Source organism: Manis javanica, chromosome 15 (assembly GCF_040802235.1).
Source record: "Manis javanica isolate MJ-LG chromosome 15, MJ_LKY, whole genome shotgun sequence".
Classification (NCBI taxonomy): Eukaryota; Metazoa; Chordata; class Mammalia; order Pholidota; family Manidae; genus Manis; species Manis javanica.
Window position 1 is genome coordinate 60693430 of NC_133170.1, and position 17257 is coordinate 60710686.

Here is a 17257-nt window from a genome sequence, read left to right on the forward strand (position 1 = left end):
ATTTCTGCCTATGTCGGCTTCTAGGGCTGCATTATCATGTAAAGTATCGTGCATTATTTTCATGGGATTTGGGGATGGAAGAAGAGATATGGGCTGAGGAGCTAGCCTGACATGTTGAATCAGAAATTGAAACTAAATGCTCTGACTACTGCACTACACAGATGAGGACCCTCAGGGCAGAGAAGTGACCTGCCCAAAAAGGCAGCCCCCAGAGCCAGCGCAGGAAGCTGGCTGCCTGGAGCACTGGGCCATACAGCTTCCTCAACCCAAACTAAACTGTTGGCTCAGAATTCACCAGACAGCACAGAGTTTTGTGCATCTAAAAAATGTGTACAATGAAAATTGGGCTCTGGAAAATTCATCTGACCTTTCCACAAAGGTGAGGGGGCAGCATCTGGACAGACAGGGAAGTAAAACTGTCAGAACTAGTTGCTCAACCTTTCAGCTCAGGGGCCACGGAGGTGAGGCCAAAGGCTGGGGCAGGACTATGCCTGGGCAGGACTCTCTCCCAGTGCTGGCCTTGCAAGACCTGAGAAGAGGCAGGGCTGGCTGAACACAAAGGGCAGGCTGTCGGTCTTCTGGGGGGTCAGAAGTAAATCAGAGTGGCTGTGATCACCCATCAGAGCCTCTTATATATATACTTGCAGTTTCATGGAAAGGCACCCCGTCATACAGTGCATCCCCCAACTCCCACACCCTCTTGGGGGAGTGTTTTCCAGCCCTTCTCCTCTGGAAACCATGAAGGCTACCCCATGCTCACATCCCCTGCCCTGCCCTGCCCAGCCTGCACAGACCTGTTGAGGCAGCCACACTGCTCTCATCCAGCTTTATGGCCTCTGAGTACCAGAGAGACGCCTCCTTCACCTGGTCCTGCAGGATGAAGAGATAGCCGAGCTCTGTGGCCACATGGGCATAGGAGGGCGTGGCCATGAAGGTGCGCTCCATGAAGCTACACACCAGCTGTAGAACCGCCTGGTGCCTCCCACACTGCAAGGAATGGGCACACAGGAAGTGGGAGACCAGTCAGTCCCCCACGTCATGTTGTAGCACAGTACCACCAGAAAGGGGGGACCTGGTGGCAGGCCTGGGGACTTAGCAGAGCCAAGAGGTGCCGTGTCCAGGCAGCTGGGTCTGTATAGCTGTCCAGCTCCCAGAGAACATCCCACTGGCCACATCTGTGGAACCGCCTCACAGAGGTGAGGGCCTTTCTAGGGACCAACCCATCTGGCCACAGTAATTGATCCAACGAGTCACCATGAGTTTTTCAGAAACTGGAGCTGGGTGAGAGAAGCTTTATGTCCCCTGATGGGAGGGGCCCTGAAGGTTGTGAGCAGCTCCTGGCCGTGTGGAGAACAAGGCAGAGAAAATCAGGTAAAGAACAGTGTGGGAAAGATGGTGCTCTGGCACTGGACCCTGCAGCTGTGGTCCTGAGCTCAGTGTTTTTAGTAAACCTCGCTTTCCTGGCTGAAGGTCAGACAGACAGATTGGCCCTCTGGTCAGTTTGCCTTATGTTTCCAGGTCATGGGAACTGGGCACCCCCCTAACCTGGGCCAGAGCTGGAGGTGACCCGGCACCACCCTCTTTCCCCAGCAGGGCATCCCCACTCTAAAAGCACACCCAGATCACATCTCCTGATCACCTGACATCTGTGAGGGGCACTTGCGCCAAGGAATCCAAGCCCATGTGACACAGTCATTGGCCAGAGGCAGGTAGGGTCCACAGGTCATGGGCCACCAGCCTGAGAGGCCACATTTGGGCCAGAGAGGGGTGGGGCAGGGTGCTCAGGGACCTACCAGGGGTACCACGGGGCTTCCCTCAGGAAATCAGGGAGGAGCATGAGTTCAGAACCCTGGAAATACCCTTCTTACCAGTCTGCTAATCACGAGAATTTTTTTAAGATGGAGGCATGCATTTTGGGGCTCTCTTGTCTCTAGTGCCTTAATCAGGTTTCTAACACGGTTGGCAGCCTGCAGGGACAAAACAGATGTCAAATGCAGTATGTACTACAGGAGTTGGGGAGAGGTTCTGGACCCTGGTTGCACAGTAGCATCAGCAGGAAGATTGTCAAAATACCTGTGCCCAGGAGCCAGCCCCGGAGGTAAATGGACCTGGGTGGGCCCAGGCATCAGTATTATTTTAGGGCCCCTAGGTGGAGCCTTTGGGAACATTATTCAGCCAAGAGCTGGCACTGCCCATTTGTTCATGAGTCTGTGCTGAGAAGCTGCCTTTCAGACCCACTGAGACAAAGCCAGGAGCCAGCTGTCCCTGTGTTCATACTGCAGCCCACCAGGCTGGCAGCACACCACCCGGCTGGCAGAGCAGGTGGTCAGGGCGAGTATCTGGCCCTTAGCCTCTGCTCCATGCTGATGAGTTACCAAATTGGTACCTCTATCATTCCTGTGATTCTTCCCACCTGCCCTTTAAGGAAGGCAGTGTCACTGTCCAGTCCAGCACAAGAAGGGCCAGAATTTGTCTGAGGTTAGCAGCCAACTAGGTGACTCGAAAGCCTACATTCTTCTGATTGCCTCCTCTGCCTACTGCCTGCCTAGGAGTGGGGAGTTCTGGTTCCCAGTTGCACAGAAGTGTGGGAAGAGAGACCTGGATGAGGTGGGTCTGCCCTGCTCAGCAAGTGGGAGATCAGAATTGGGCAGCCTAGGCATGGGGTAAACCCCAGGTGTGAGGTGGGGTGAAAGACAGGCATTAAATGCTACCTCTGCCCTTGGGCAAGGCCCCAGAGATGGCGCTGGGGCCCTTTCCAGGATTCCTCCCGAATATGGACTGTCTTCTTTGCCTCACCCACAAAGCCCATAGTCTCAGAGCTGCAAGGAAGGAACCAGAAGCTTCCTCTTCCCACCATGACACCTTAGAAACTCTTGAGGGTTTTCGTTAAGAATTCTAGGTGTTTTTGACTGTGTTGGAGAGCTATTTTGGGCTTCTTTGTAAAACTGTTAGTTCTAGGAGCAAGTTTGGGGTGAGGTACTGCCTGGCTGATGCCTGAGTGATTCCAACCATCCCCCCAAAACAGTGGCATTTTGTGAAATGTGAAACACAACCAAGCCCTCCATCAGTTAACTTGATGGAATTATTCTAGTGCACCAGGCACTATTCCAAGTTCTCCCATATGTCATCTCATTTAGTGCTGGTAACAACCTCACAAGCTGGGTGGAATTATCTCCAACTTGTAAATGAGGATCCCAGAGGGTTATCCAGGTGTAGACACCTGCCCAGGCTCACAGGTAACACATGGCAGAACCAGAGTCACCTTATGGCCCGTGTTTGGAACTGTATGGCCCAAGGACCAAACCAGGGCAGACCTGCTGGGCAGGGCATTGGGAGGTGAGAATGGGGGGATGGAGCTGAGATCTGGGCAATGCCCTCCAAGGTCATGGGGATGTGGGCACTCTGAGGGGTTCCTCCGTGGCTGTGTTTGTTTCAAGGCTCAACTTCTGAATCTTGAAAGGACTTACTGTGGTCATGTTCCCTTCTCTTGCAAGCTCATGCACAGCTAGAATTTGGCAGGCATCAATATTGCTTTCGTCTTTTTCTAGGATTCTGAAACAGGAAGAGGAGCCACATGAAGTGAGTGTCTCTAGGCAAGGCTAGGATGGTGTGGCGGCAACTTCTGATTGTCTTCTAATATCCATACCCCTCTTCTCCTTTGATAATAGAGCTCCCAAATTGGCTGGGCGCATGGTTACCCAGAGTAAAGACCACATTTCCCAGCACCCTCTGCAGCTTAGGCTTAGCCGGGTGATCAGGTCCTGGCCCAAAGGATGTGAGGAACATTGCCCAGTGTGACATGTGGCGGTGCCCTCCTTTTCTTCTCTTGTCCCCTCCTGCTGTCTGGCATGTGGACCGTGTGAATGGCATCCTAGAAATGGGACAGCAGCAAGAGAGCGACCTGGGACCTACAGAGCTAAATTGCCATCCCAGCCCTGGGCCATCACCCAAATGTCAACGAGAGAGGGATAACCCTTATATGTTATTTAAGTCGTGTATTTGGGGCATCTTTGTGACACTAGCCTAGCTGGTCCCATGTAACACAGACATGGTCATGTATCAGGGCCTGGAGGTTACCAGAGGCATGTGGCATTGTGAGGTTCTATGGCTGGAAGATGGAAAGGGACCTTGGTTTCCATCGCATGTCACTGCAGCGATGCAGTTTCTGGTCCTACCGTGTGTTTTTAAGTATTCTGTTTCTTTATAGGAAGTTTCAGGTTTTTCAGCCTTGCCAGGGAATGGACTTCTGTGTAAAGGAAGGTTACTCTAATACACAAAACCCCACCATGATTACATTCAGCCAACATTCAGAGTTCTGACCATTTACGGTGACTCTGAAAGTACCGTGTACTAAGTATGTTTGGATATTGAAAGAAAAAATTTTTTAAATAATTTGTGGACTGAAGAAAAATCAAAATGAATATTAGAAAATTCATAGAACCAAACAATACTGGACATGCTATCCACCCGGAAATGTAAATACTGGTCGAACAGTACTAAGGGGCATTACGACTTAAAGGCTTATATTCTAATAGCAGATGGAGAATGGATGAGCCCTGCAGCTAACTGAAGAGCTGGAAAAACAAGAGAATAACTAAAGGAAGTGGCCGGCAGGAGATACTAAAGTTAAGAGCAGAAGTGAATAAATTAGAAAACAAAGCTCCAACAGAAAGCGTCAATAAGACTCAAAGCTGGTAACAAAGACACAAATCTGGAGAGAACAGATTCAGAAAACAGTGGAAGAATACTACCAAGGCCCCTAGCTGGGTGGGCTCCTTGAGGGAAGGTGTGGGCCTTGAGGGAAGGTGTGGGGTGTTGGTCTCTACCCGCTGGCAACAAACTGTCTCCCTGCCCGCGGGGGCAGAGGGCCTGGGCATGGGGGCTGCATGCCTATGGTGGGGGCCTCCAGGAGTCTGCTGGCCTGGGGCTGAGCCTCCAGGTGTCAGCTAGGGGAGAGGGGTCCAGGCCCACACAGGCAGAGCCCACCTACAGGCTGAGCAGGGTGGAGCCACCTTCTGTTTACCACCAGTCCCCCCACTGAGACTCAGATTCCCCGTCCTCAGAGGAGATATCATCAGGCGAAAGGAAGAAGTTGGTGTTTTGTTCAGAATTGTGCTGTACGTTTCCTTACAATCTAATAATACCGAGAGGACTCGTGGTCATTCAGAAAAAAGCGTCCATTAACTTTTTAGGGAGAAAATTAGCACTGTCTATTTTAGAATTACTTGATCAAAATAGTTAAAGCATTAGAGTTTAAAGAGATAAGCTTCAGTTACCTAGAAAACTCCATCCTCAAAAAAGCTTCTCTCAAAACATGATTCCCCCTGAAGCCCTCTATTTATGTTCACAGGAAAATGCTTCAAGATCAGCCTGCCCTTGGAGCCTGCTGATGCCCCCAGTCTTAGACTACAAGCCTTCTCTCGGCCAGTGACCTGTTTCCTCCTCTAGTCAAGCACATGGTACCCATAGTTCTAAAAAGTTTAATACCCCAGCCCTAGCCCGCTCTTCTCTCTCTCTCCCCAACCCCCACTCCTCAGAGGGCCACTCCTGCCCCCCAACCCCCAATAGCTCTTGCTGTTCTGGGGGCTCAGGAGCCCCTCCACCTCTTGGATCCCTCAGGTAGGCCTATTTCTTGGCTTTCTGTAGCAGGCCGTGACAGGTGAACAGGCTGGCATCAGCCCCCAGGTAGCTATGTCTTCATAGCTCCTCTACTGACATTTCCTTCTTGTCCTGTTCCATCCAGTGCCCACAGTCTCCTATCTCCCCACCTACCAAGGTGGACACAGAGCAGCACCCCTGGCTGGCCAAGGAGGACAGGACCATGCACCGATGTGGGGCAATCCCCCCTCACCTGTGTCCTATTTCTACCGTCTGCTCCCAGTCCTGCCGAGCCAAGAACAGCCGCATCTTTAAGACCAGGGCGGGCACGAAGCTCCTTGAGACAACAGCGATGTGGTTCACCACCTCCAGAGCGCCTGAGTAGTTCTGCTGCATCATCAGGTAGGTTGCCTGCCAAAAGCCCACAGGCAGAGCCTCCGCCAGTGCCCACAGGGGCCAGTGGGGGAGTCAGTGCCTCCAACAGGACAGGATGGGAGACTGGCACAAGGGCCCCAGGGCACCGAGCTGGGCCCTGGGTAAGGAGTCATCACAGGGCCAAGCACAGCCACCCCGGGCTCCTGGACAGGACAGGCAGGGGCTTCAGGGAAGCAGGTGAGCCCTGGGCAGCCTGGGACAGAGTAGGCCAGGGGGGCTGCCAGTGCAGAACTGGGCACTTGGAGAGCTGGATACGTTCCAGTTTCACAGGTGGCCCATTCTCTGCCAAGGCCCAAAGGGCTGGGGTTATGGCCTCTGCAGGACAGTGCCAGCCACCAGGTTTTCCTGGGTAAGTTATGGCATAGGGGCCTGAGGGACAGGGTAATACTCCTGAAAGACTTGCCCCTAAAAAAACTGCAAAACACTGAAAAGACGGTTTCTTTTACACCTAAGGTAAGCCTCCATTTGTGAGACAGGAAAACCAGAGGAGGGTTATGCTGAGTAAAGATTTCTGCGAAACCATGTTCACTGCAGCACACGTTCTAAGCGCACTGCCAGGAACACTCTCAATATCCAAAAAATAGGAGAGTGGGTCGGCAGATTGCTATAGGCCCATACAACAGGGGATTGGCTTTATGTAGACGTCCAAAATGACGTTTGCTTATTACAAAATCTTAAATGAAGAAAAAGAAACGAAAGGATCAGGTGCTATGTGATTACAACGGTCTTAACAGTGCTCTCTGCCACTCTGCAGAGGGTGTTGGCAGCTGACGGCTCTCAGGGAAGCCTCCCTCTTGGGTCCCGGGGCTGGAGCGAGATGCCTGGGCCAGGCTGCACTGTCCCAGGGCACCTCCACCTAGCGGCCTGTGGGTGGGGGCGGAGAAGGGCTGGCCCAGCCTGCAGGCCTCAAGCAGGCACGGAGCCCTTTGCAGAGCCGCATCTCCACCAGGCTCCTCTCCTCCTCTTGGGTGCTCTCCCAGAGGCCTCCTGAGCCATCATCCCCGAGGCTTCTGCTTCCGGAAGGCCATCCCAAGGCACATCCTGGTCCCATGCACAGAAAATAGATGGGAGACACTGACCTAGAGCGCTGACAGCAGCTGTCTGGAGGGGGAGGGCTAAGGATGTTGTCTTAATTCATCCTTAAGAAATTTTCAGACTTGTATTTTCAACGAGTGCATATTGATTTTATAAGAAAGATATATACAAACAGAAAGAGGAGGAGGATATTTTTCCTCATAGATTACCTCAATGTATGTCACAAAAGAAGAAAGGAACTTATAGGGGGGACTCGATAATAAGGGTGAATGTAATGACCACATGTTTTTCTTGTGAAACCTTCAGAAGAGTGTGTATCAATGATATCTTCATTAAAAAAAAGGAACTTAAGTTAAGAAAATACAAAACATATACCGTGCCCACCTCCTCTCACTGAGTGAATTAACAGGTGGGAAGAGAACGTGAAAGACGTAGAGGAGAGGGACCAAGAGGCCACAAGAGCCAGGGGACAGGGCCCACGACAAGAGCCTGAACTGCCCAGGGGGCTCCGTGGGGCAGGGCTGGTGTGACCCTGACCCCTCCCGGCCCTGCTCCTCACCGGCCAGGCCAGGGGCCTGGGGACTAGGTCTGGCCTGAGGGCCCCTGATGGTCTCTGGCCCCAGAGGCCCAGTCAAGACACCCTTGCCCACCTTTCCCATGAGCCCCAGCACATCCTGGGTGTCCTGAATCCCTTGCTCCAGGTACTTGATAGATTTCTTCACGGTGTGGGGGTCGTCAGAAGTGAGGTCCACCCAGCCTCGGAGCACACAGCCCTGGTGAGAACAAGAGAGTGGCGAGCCCTTGGGCCTGCCGGCTGAGAGCCTGCCCCTCCTGCCGCATGTCCCAGGCGTCCCAAGCCCACCAGACCCGGGCGGCCCTGCTCTCACGGTCAGGCACACGCACCTCCCACTCCTTTGCCTGGAATGCCCTTCCCAGCCCGCACCCCCCAGCCAAGTCCCTTTCCCTGAGTAACTACCAGTGGCCTTGACAACTCAGCCAACGAGGCCCCTCCTATAGGAAGCCTTCCATGCCCTTCCAGGCTAGGTTGGGCCTTCCCATGACCCCTCAGCTTGCTTTCCCCTCTGAGCTGCTCCCGCCTGTCTTTTCACAGCCTGTTGGCTCCAGGGTCAGGAGGCCTGCATGGGCCCCTGTGGGCCGCTCTGCTCTCTCCACATTGCAGCCCAGCCCAGGCCTGGCCTGTACGGGAGCAGCAGCTATCTGAGCTCACTGGCTTTGTGGGCTCCACCCCAGCCTTTGCCCAGGCTGCTTAGCAAATAGCAGGTCTGGCGCAGGAGGGGAGCTTGAGAGGCACTGAGGAGACCCTGCCCTGCAGCGGCCTTCACTAGAGTGGGATTTCTCAACTCTTTCCCTCATTGCCCTCCTAAGGGGCCCCTAGATATTTTCCCCTAACCTTTCTCTCCCCATCCATGAAACGTTACCATCACAGATAAACTATGTACTGAATGTAAAACTGTGTTTTACCTATAAACAGTAAGGTGTTTTCACCCCCTCCTGCAAAAACCCATTTTTACCCCCTTGAGGGGTAATACCACCCCCACTGAGGTGGTGGGTAGACCAGCCTAGATGGAGGCTCCCTATTCTACCACTAGTACAGATACGGCCTGTGGGAGATCCACTGACACCCAGCACATCACTGCCAGGAGGGTATGCAGGCCCAGTGTGACCAGCTCATCTCGTTTTTCCAAAGAATCAGCAATTCTGGACTTCTAAGTAAGAACTGTCTGACTTCTGAATACCAGCAACTAAGTCACAGTTTTAAAAATATGTAACATGGGCCACAGACTAGACTCAGTGGACACAGGCAGCGTGTACTCGACTGGGGCTTGGGACTGCAGCAGGAGCTCCTGTGAGGCCCGGGTCCTGCCTGGGCCTGGGTGTGGCCTCTCCCAGTCCCAGGCTTCTGGGGCAGGGAGGGCCGGGTCCTGGGGCCGCCCTGCTGAGAGGTGCCTGCCCGGGGCGGGCACCTCTCTGGAGCTGCTGGAGGCCTTCAGGGTGCGGCTGATGTACTCCTTGGCCTTGACTTGCTGGCCCGTGAGCCAGAGGAAGAGGCTGGCGTAGTACAGGGCAGTCCCGCTGGCTGTCTGGCGCATTTCCTTCAGGCTGCTCTTGAGCACCTGCACTGCTTCTTGGTCTGTGGATCCAAGTGAAGAAAGAAGACGAGTCAGGAGGAGGAGGTCTGCCTGGTTCTGTGGGAGGCACTGAGGGCCAGGGAGCGGCCTCTGGACACCCTGGGCCTGCTCAACACACTGAGCTCACCACACACCGGGGCAGGGCCTGGAAACCAGCAAATCCGGTCCCTGCAAGGCCACAGCAGCTGCCTGGGCCTGGACTGGGGTTGCTGTCTGAGATTTATCTTTTCTCCTCTGCCCAGTAGTTTGCTGAGCAAAAAGACCAAATCTGAATACCCATACTCAGTCTGCAATCCATTCTGGGTGGGGAAATAGCAGTTTATAGTCTCTTGGAGATCAGGGGTAGAATTATTTATATTGACTAGATTATTCTTGGCAAAATCTTGGCCAAGGAAAGCAGGTGTCACCCAACTCTTGGAATCTGGGGGAGGAGCCCTTCCACTGTCGCGTTCTCAGCCCGTGGCTCCTACTCGGTTGGACTGGGCGTGGATCTTCTCTGAGGCCTTTCGGGGAGGGAGCAGCAGCCACTCCTCAACAGCCCACAGCAGCTGGGGCCAGGGGCGTACATCCCCGAGGGGCTGTGTCTCTGCTGCCAGCCGCACTCACCGATGGCTTCACAGTGCTTGTGAGCATAAATGAGGGCCATGGTGGAGCACAGGGACACGTCTGGGTGACTTCGGATTCTCTCCAGGCTGCTGATGGCATCCTGGATGCACTCTGTAAAGAAAGCCCATGTGGTTATGCTCCTGGGCTCCAGGCCTTTACAGGGCTGAGTCTTTATAGGGCTGAGCCAAGGCTTGGTCCCATGCAAAAGGTCCCCAGTGGCCCATTTTCCTGAAGACTGAAGCTCTCAAAAGGGGCCACTGGCACTGTGAGTCAACTGCCAGGGGCTGAAGGGCTTAGAGCTGAGACACACACCTGTGTGGACTCACTGGGGTACCTGTGAGGCCAGGACCTTTGACTGGGGGTCAGTTCTGAAGAAGGACCTTAGGGCACTCCCAGCTGGCTGCTCAGTAGCCACTGTTTTCATTTGTCCCTCCATGTCCTCTGATGTTGGCCATGGGCAGCTCAGCCAGACCCCAGCCCAGGACCACCTTCTGAATGTCCTTGGTCAGCACCCACTTGGGCCCCACCCCTCTCTGCCCTTGTACTTTACCCAACCCCTGCCACTTCCTCCTTTTCCTTCACAACTGGCTCTCAGCTCCCAAGCCTGGGACTCACTCAATACCATGAGGTCGTCTCTTCTTCTGCTCATTTTGCAGATAGGGAGACTGAGGTGTGGAGGAGGGGCAATGAACTTTCTGAAGTCTCAAAAGTCAGCTGGAGATGGAGTACTCGTTCTGTGGATTGACCTGGGAATCTGGCTACTGCTAGCAAGACTGCTTCTGTGAGGACAGAACTAGGGTCTAAAGAGGCATCCAGGCAGAGCCCGGGGTGCTGCATCTGCGTTAGGAGGCTAGCACTGACGTGTCCTTACCTTCCCTGAGGACTCCGTAGGCTTTAAAGAACTGCAGCACAGGGTCGTTACTGAATTTTTCCAGGCCCACAGCAGCAGCCTGCTGTAACTGGTGGAAGTACTTTTCCTGGCTGTAGTAAACAATCCCAGCCTGTGTGGAGGAACACACAGTTGTAGGGCTGCAGGCCCTTCTCTGTCTCTGTTCGGACCGCCCCCCGTTCCCTGCTCCTCCTCAGAACTACAAAGCAGAGGGAAGGAGAGCATCCAGGCTTCACCCTGTTCACCAGCCCCCAAGAGGCTCCCTGCAGTCTCTCTGGGAAGGAGTTTGGAAGTGTTTGTTTTGGAAATATCCACAGATTCTGGTTCAGACGTGGTGGAGAATTCCACCCAGACATGGTCTTCATTAGGAAATGAGGGGAAGGAGAGGTGCAGTAACAAGAGCATCGCTCCCACAGTTAGGGCGACAGGTTACTGTGGGCTAACCGTCAGCTGGGAGCCGCTGTCAGGCTCTGCATCCTTTATCTTACGCATCATCTCTGCATATCCTCCAGGTATGGAAGCTGGAGCCCTTGAGGACTGTGGCCTGATAAGGTCACACAGCCATAGGGCTGAGATTTCAAAGCCAAGTCTCACTTCCCCTAAGGGTTGTGGGTGCTGGTGCTGGGGGTAGATGTGGTCGGGTCGCATGCAGCCTTGTGGGCCATGTGGAAGGGCATAGGCCTCATCCTGGGGTCAAGAAGCTGAGGAATCGTTTTAAGAAGGGGGAAGGTTGTGTTCAGATGCTGGAATTGAGGGGTGGAAGGGTCAGCGGGGCGGAGGTAGCAGGGTAGCAGCATGGGGCCGGGGGCGGGGGCAAGCGGGGTCGGGACATCCTGGGGCGGCCGGGCGGCGGCTCCAGAGGTCAGGGACTGGGCAATGGGGGACTGGGGAGCGGCGTTGGGCGGTGTAGCGGCACTAGGGCGGGGTTCGGGGGCGGAGGGGGGGGTCGGAACCGACGCGGGGACGCGGGGGCCTACGCACTATGAGGCAGGAGGTGCTATCACTCATGTCGGGGTCCGGGGCTCGTAGTCCAAGATCGGGGGCGCTGCGCGGCTTTGGTTCCAAGGCTGGGTACCGTGGGCCTCCCGCGCCGGAAGTGGAGGCGCGCGCGTCCTAGGAAACGGCGGGGCCGGTTGCTAGGGCGGCGGCGCTGGGGCGGGACGGCGGCGGCCACGTGACGAGGCGCGGCAGTCGAGCGCCGAGAGGGGTAAACGCGTTGGGCTGGAGCGGCGCTGCCAAGGGCCTGGGCGCCATCGCCGAGAGGCCCGCGGGCGGCGCCGAGGGCTTCCACCTGTACGGGGTGAGCGGTCCGCGAGCCAGGGCCGGGGCCGGGCCGGGGGCGGTGGCAGTGGCAGGGTGGGGCCTCCTTCCCGTGGGTCGCCCGCCCCGAGCCGAAGCGGGAGCCGGAGCGTCCAAGGCTGTCGCTTTTTGCGAGGGCAGATTGGTCCGCGGCGACTGGGTGGACCTGGGGTCAGAGCGACCCGGGGTCGGGGTGACGGGTGGACTGGGCCGGGGTGATTGGGTGGACTGGGAAACGTGGTGACCAGATGGACTCTGGCTGTAGGGGAGCCCGCCTTGCACTCCGCCTGTAGTGCAGTGGGAAAGGCTTCAGGGGTCAGGGTTGGAGAACAAGTTGGAACCAGCTAGAAAGTGTGGGAACATTGGAAGCAGGGGAGGCCCCTGGTGGAACAGTGCAGAAGGCGCGGTGAGGTCCCCTCCGTGTCACAAGGAGGTCTGCATAAGCGGTCTGGGAAAGTGGGGTTCCTAGAGTATGAAGGTGAGGAGGAGCCCACAGCCAGTGGAGGTGTCGGATGGAGAGTCATACTGGGGGAAGGCGGCTGTAACTTCAGTGAGAAGGTCCAGAGGGGGTCTGCCCTAGAGCGCCCCGGGGAAAGACCCCTCCTCTCTTGTGCCTAGCCAATGGCTGCTGGGACCCATATAGGCAGTCAGGTTATTTGGGGCCTGGCTTTTGAGTGCCCTGTACTGTGATTGGAGGCTGTCATCAACTATGAAGAGGTCTAAAGGGGAGTTTCCTGGAAGGAAAGAGCTGGACAAGGCCCAGAGTTGGCAGGAATTGTGCTTGGAGGTGGACATTCTCTAGTGGACGTTATGGTGAGACATCGGACAGAAGAGGTAGACGGTGGAATGCATCCAGTCAGGAGAGTCTTCCAACAGGCTTGATGGAAGAAAGAGGAATTGAGGGTACTGGCAGGAGCAAGGGGGGAGCGGTGGTGGCAGGGGAGACAGGGGCCTGCTGGAGAGGGACCACCAGAGATCAGGGTCCGGAGGTCCTCACTCATGAAAACAAGCCTGTGCTCTGTGCCAGGCAGAGTTCCAGCAGGACACACATCACCCTTTTCCCTGGTGGAGCTGATGTTTGGATGTCAGCAGGCGGAGAAGGGTGACACAATGTAAGGGGGGTAGGTGGCAATAACTGCTATGGAGAATGCAAAGCAGGGCAAGGGGTACAGAGTGACCAGTGGCTGCTACTTTGGATAGAGGGGTCAGGAAAGGCCGCTGACCAAGGAGCATTTGCACGCACCTCAGGGAAGTGCAGAGCCCCGCACAGGTGGTACATTTGGAAGAAGAGCACCTTGGGCTGGGTTTGTGCGTGTTGTGTTTGAGGCCAGGCCAGGAGGCGAGGCTGGTATGCATGGAGGGGTGGCTGGTCTGAGGAGGAGAGCAGGGAAGAATGAGGCCGGCTGTGTTGTCTGATGATTCGGGCCTTATTCTGAGATCAGAGCTGTGGGGGTTTAATTGGAGGTGTGACTCTAGCTACTTGCATTTTTAAAAACTGAAGGGCAAGTGTGCCTCCTTCTGTGAGCACTGGCGTCCCCGTGAGGCATGCCCGCTGTGAAGTCCTGCCCTCACGAGCCTGGAGCCATGGACTTCCCAGGAAATGGCTGCTGCAGGGCATGGGGGGTAGCGGGTGCGGGTTGGATCTCCTGGGGCCAGGTTCCTGAGTAACCAAGTGTGTTCCTGTGATGTGAGTAGGGTGGCAACAAGGTGACGTGGCAGGCATGGCAGGTGTGCAGTGCTGATACCCGCCCAGCTACGCAGTGTGTGAGCTGCCCTGGTAACAGTTGCCTGATGGGGAGATGGGGAGTGTTGGGACAGCTTCCGGGTCGGTGTCATACTTCCCAGTGGGGAGCAGCCAGAAGGCTGTGCTTGCTGCGGGGTGGGGTGTGGTGGGCCGCCATGTACTTATTTCTGCTGTAGAGCCACAGTGATGGCCAAGCCCTGGGGCACGGGCCATAGAGTACAGCTGATGGAGGACAAGGCCACTGGAGAAGGGGTGGAGGTGCCGGGCCTGGGGCTGGGGGGCCTGAGCCCCTGGACCTCCGTGATGGTGGAGGGCAGCCGACACAGTGTGGATGAGGGTAGCACTGGCCTCAGGAGCAGGGCCCTGGGCTGAGGGAGGTGGATTGGGTTGGAAGTGGCCCTGAGCCGGGAGGAGCACCTCCCCACAAGCTCTCCCTGGTTAACTGCCCTATGGCTTTCAGGACACCTTGTCCTTCTTTCCCTTGAAGGGAGGTGGGAGTGTTCAGAGCACCCCATAGCAGAGCCTCCAGGCCCGGCCAGCTGGGGCTGGAACTGTTTTCTGGGCTCACTCTCATCATTGGCCATGGCAGCTTCTGGAGGTTAGCTGCTGACTTAGCTGGTGACACTGCCCAGAGAGGCCAGGAGAATTGGCCTTGATCCAAAGATTCGGTGGTAAGCTCTCCTTCAGCATAGGGCATCCAAGAGTGGCAGGGCTGTTGGGTGGCATAGCACCCCTTTGAGGCACCCAGGATCTGAGGCCATGTGAGCCCTGTGCTCCTGGGCCTGACTAATGCCTGTCCAGCATCGGGTGCTCACAGCCAAAGGCCTGAGGGTGTGAGACCTGGGACAGAGGTCATAGTATTGTTTGAGCAAGGCTCTATAAGTGGGCCTTTGCGGTGGAGTTCCACTGAGGCTGCAAGGCTAGTTGCTGTGTTTTGCAAACAGCAGTGGGCTGGAGCTCAGGGCAGGGCCAGACCTCTCACGGCTGGCATGGCTCCTGGAGATGCCCTAGGCTGGGGGGTGGGCACCAGGCTCCAGCCCAGTCCTGTTCCTGGGTCTGCTCTGGTGTGCCACCACTCCTCAGCAGCTCCTACTGCCTGCTGGCCTGGGCCCGGCCCGGCCTGTCAGCATGGTCGGGACCCTCTGGGGTCTGGCCACAGCTGCCTCCTGAGCCCAGCCCTGCTCTCCTCTGCCTGTGCCACCCTTCTGGGCACAACTCTGCCTTTTTGGTAAGGCACCTCTGGGTTCCTGGCAGCCCCAGCCCAGCCCTCTGTGGACAGCAGCACCGTGGCTGTGGCCTGTGCCCATGTGGCCTCCTGGTAGCCCCAAGGCTACCTTGGTTCTCCTGCGGCATCTCTGGAAGCATGGTCTGCGGATGGCAAACAGGAAAGAGCCCTTTACCTAAAGGAAAATGTGTGTCCAGGAAGGGCTTGGGAGGTGGTGGACTGGCCCTGGTGTGCCCACGTGGTGTATGTCCTCCCCAGGACATGGCATGCTGGTGTCTCCTAAGCCTGGGGGTGGGAAGCTTTGCAGAGATTCCTAGGGTTGGCGCAGTGACTGTGGCCTCTGCCATGGGACAGGTGCAGGAGAACTCCCCAGCCCAGCAGGCAGGCCTGGAGCCCTACTTGCTTCATCATCACCATTGGGCACTCGCGACTGGTGAGGCTCCATGACCCTGTCTCTGCCGTGCACATCCTGGCCTGGGGGAGGCCCCCCAACCAGGGCAGTGTGCTGTTAGTGGTGCCCCTGCTCCAGCTCCTGCCCTCCGTGGAGGCCCTGGAGTCAGTGTACTGTCCCCACAGAATAAGGAGAACGACACGCTGAAGGCCCTGCTGAAGGCCAGTGTGGAAAAACCCGTGAAGCTTCAGGTGTTTAGCACCAAGAGCATGAAGGTGCGGGAGGTGGAGGTGGTGCCTAGCAACATGTGGGGTGGCCAGGGCCTGCTGGGCACCAGCTTGTGCTTCTGCAGCTTCTGCCGGGCCAGTGAGCACATGTGGCGCATGCTGGTGAGTGTCTGGTCAAGGGGGTGGTGGGGAGGGGTTCGCCTTCATGACCAGTGCCCAGTCCCCTGCTGAGCACAGCTGGTCGTCCCTGAGGGCACCCTGCTACTTTCAGCATCAGGCTTGCTCACCTTCCTTCCACCTCGGGCCCCTAGGCTGGGACATGGGACTTCGCCTGCTGCTGGGGCAGCTGCTGCTCTGGGTCTTCCCAGGGAAGCTTTGTCAGCTCCCAGCGGCATGTTCTTTCCGTAGGTGCTGGGATGGGACTAGTGAGTCTTGGGGAGGGGGCTGTCCCAGGCGCTGCTTCAGTTTCTGTTCACACAATATATACGTCTGCTGACTGTGCCAGGCTCTGAGCTTGGTCCTTCCAGCTTGGAGGACGAGGACAGGGTCCTGCTTGCTCCCCGGAAGGCAGCTCCCCTGCCCTCCTGGTCCAGTGGCAAGGCCTGGCTTGGCTCTCTCCCAGGATGTGGAGCCCTCCTCGCCTGCCTCCCTCGCTGGCCTGCGCCCCTACACAGACTATGTGGTTGGCTCAGACCAGATCCTCCAGGAGGTGAGGAATACGCAGTCTCCAAGCCTGGGTTGGGTGGAGAGGCCTCCTTTTTTGGACTTCCAGGTCTGGCGTGGGGGCAGGGCTCAGACACAGTGTGTTTGTCATAGTCCGAAGACTTCTTTTCGCTCATTGAGTCCCATGAGGGGAGGCTCTTGAAGCTGATGGTTTACAGCTCCGAATCTGACTCCTGCTGGGAGGTGACTGTAACTCCCAACGCAGCCTGGGGTGGAGAGGGCAGGTACTCTGGGGTCTCAGGGCTGCAGGGTGGGCCTAGGTGGGGGCTGAGTGGGCCTGGCCAGTGGGTGTTCTGAGGCCGGTGGTTGGTCCAGGAGGCAGGCTTTCAGCCCCTTCCGTGCCATGGTGGGTTGGGTGGGGGTGGCAGAGGACAGGGAGGGCTGTGGGGCGACTCTGGACTGAATGTTTCTGCTTTTCGCAGTTTGGGGTGTGGTATTGGCTATGGATACCTGCACTGGATCCCAACTCAGCCCCCCAGCCACCACAAGAAGCCACCCAGACCAAATGCATTTGTAATTTATTAACTCACAGTTGCCTTCTCTGCCTTCTAATTCTGTTCCTCCCTGCTTTGAGGGAGAAGGGAGTTTTGCAGCTGCACCTCTGTGCCCCTCAGGGAACAAAGGCAGGCTCTGGCCTCAGTCCAATGCTCACCAGGGAGGGAGGCTTGCCCTGTGAGGAGGTTCACCTGGCAAATCTCCACAGGACACCAAGCTGCAGAGAGGCCTCAGGTGGCTGCTTGGACACTGACCCTCAGCACCCCTTCCCCGAGCCCTCACTGGCCAGCACCGGCCACCCAGGTCAGCCCAGACAGACACACAGCCTGTCACCATGAGTACTCTCAGTGCTTACCTGATGTCAGGCAGTTCTGGGTGACTCCAGTTTCCCAGAGTGGGAGGTCTGGAAAGGGCCTCAGACATACTCTGGCCTAGGGATG

At 56.4% G+C, this 17257-nt stretch overlaps 1 protein-coding gene across 5 annotated transcripts in view; it reads right to left on the reverse strand.

Moving 5' to 3' along the window:
* TTC21A (tetratricopeptide repeat domain 21A) overlaps positions 1-11848 on the reverse strand; it is a 28650-nt gene extending 16802 nt beyond the window's left edge. For 3 of the 5 annotated variants that reach the window (XR_005060274.2, XM_037014538.2, XM_037014536.2), the window contains exons 1-9: positions 11695-11848; positions 10696-10825; positions 9825-9935; positions 9054-9220; positions 7719-7841; positions 5852-6009; positions 3468-3552; positions 1869-1967; positions 795-987 (exon numbers count right to left, since the gene is read on the reverse strand). Coding sequence is in view for 4 of the 5 variants with exons in the window: in XM_037014538.2 (XP_036870433.1) it covers positions 795-987; positions 1869-1967; positions 3468-3552; positions 5852-6009; positions 7719-7841; positions 9054-9220; positions 9825-9935; positions 10696-10825; positions 11695-11721 (1093 nt within the window). In the remaining variant the exon portion in view is untranslated. The remainder of the gene's footprint in view (positions 1-794; positions 988-1868; positions 1968-3467; positions 3553-5851; positions 6010-7718; positions 7842-9053; positions 9221-9824; positions 9936-10695; positions 10826-11694) is intronic. The other 2 variants (XM_037014540.2, XM_073223882.1) reach the window with 2 other exon arrangements.
* Between the last annotated feature and the right edge of the window lie 5409 nt (positions 11849-17257).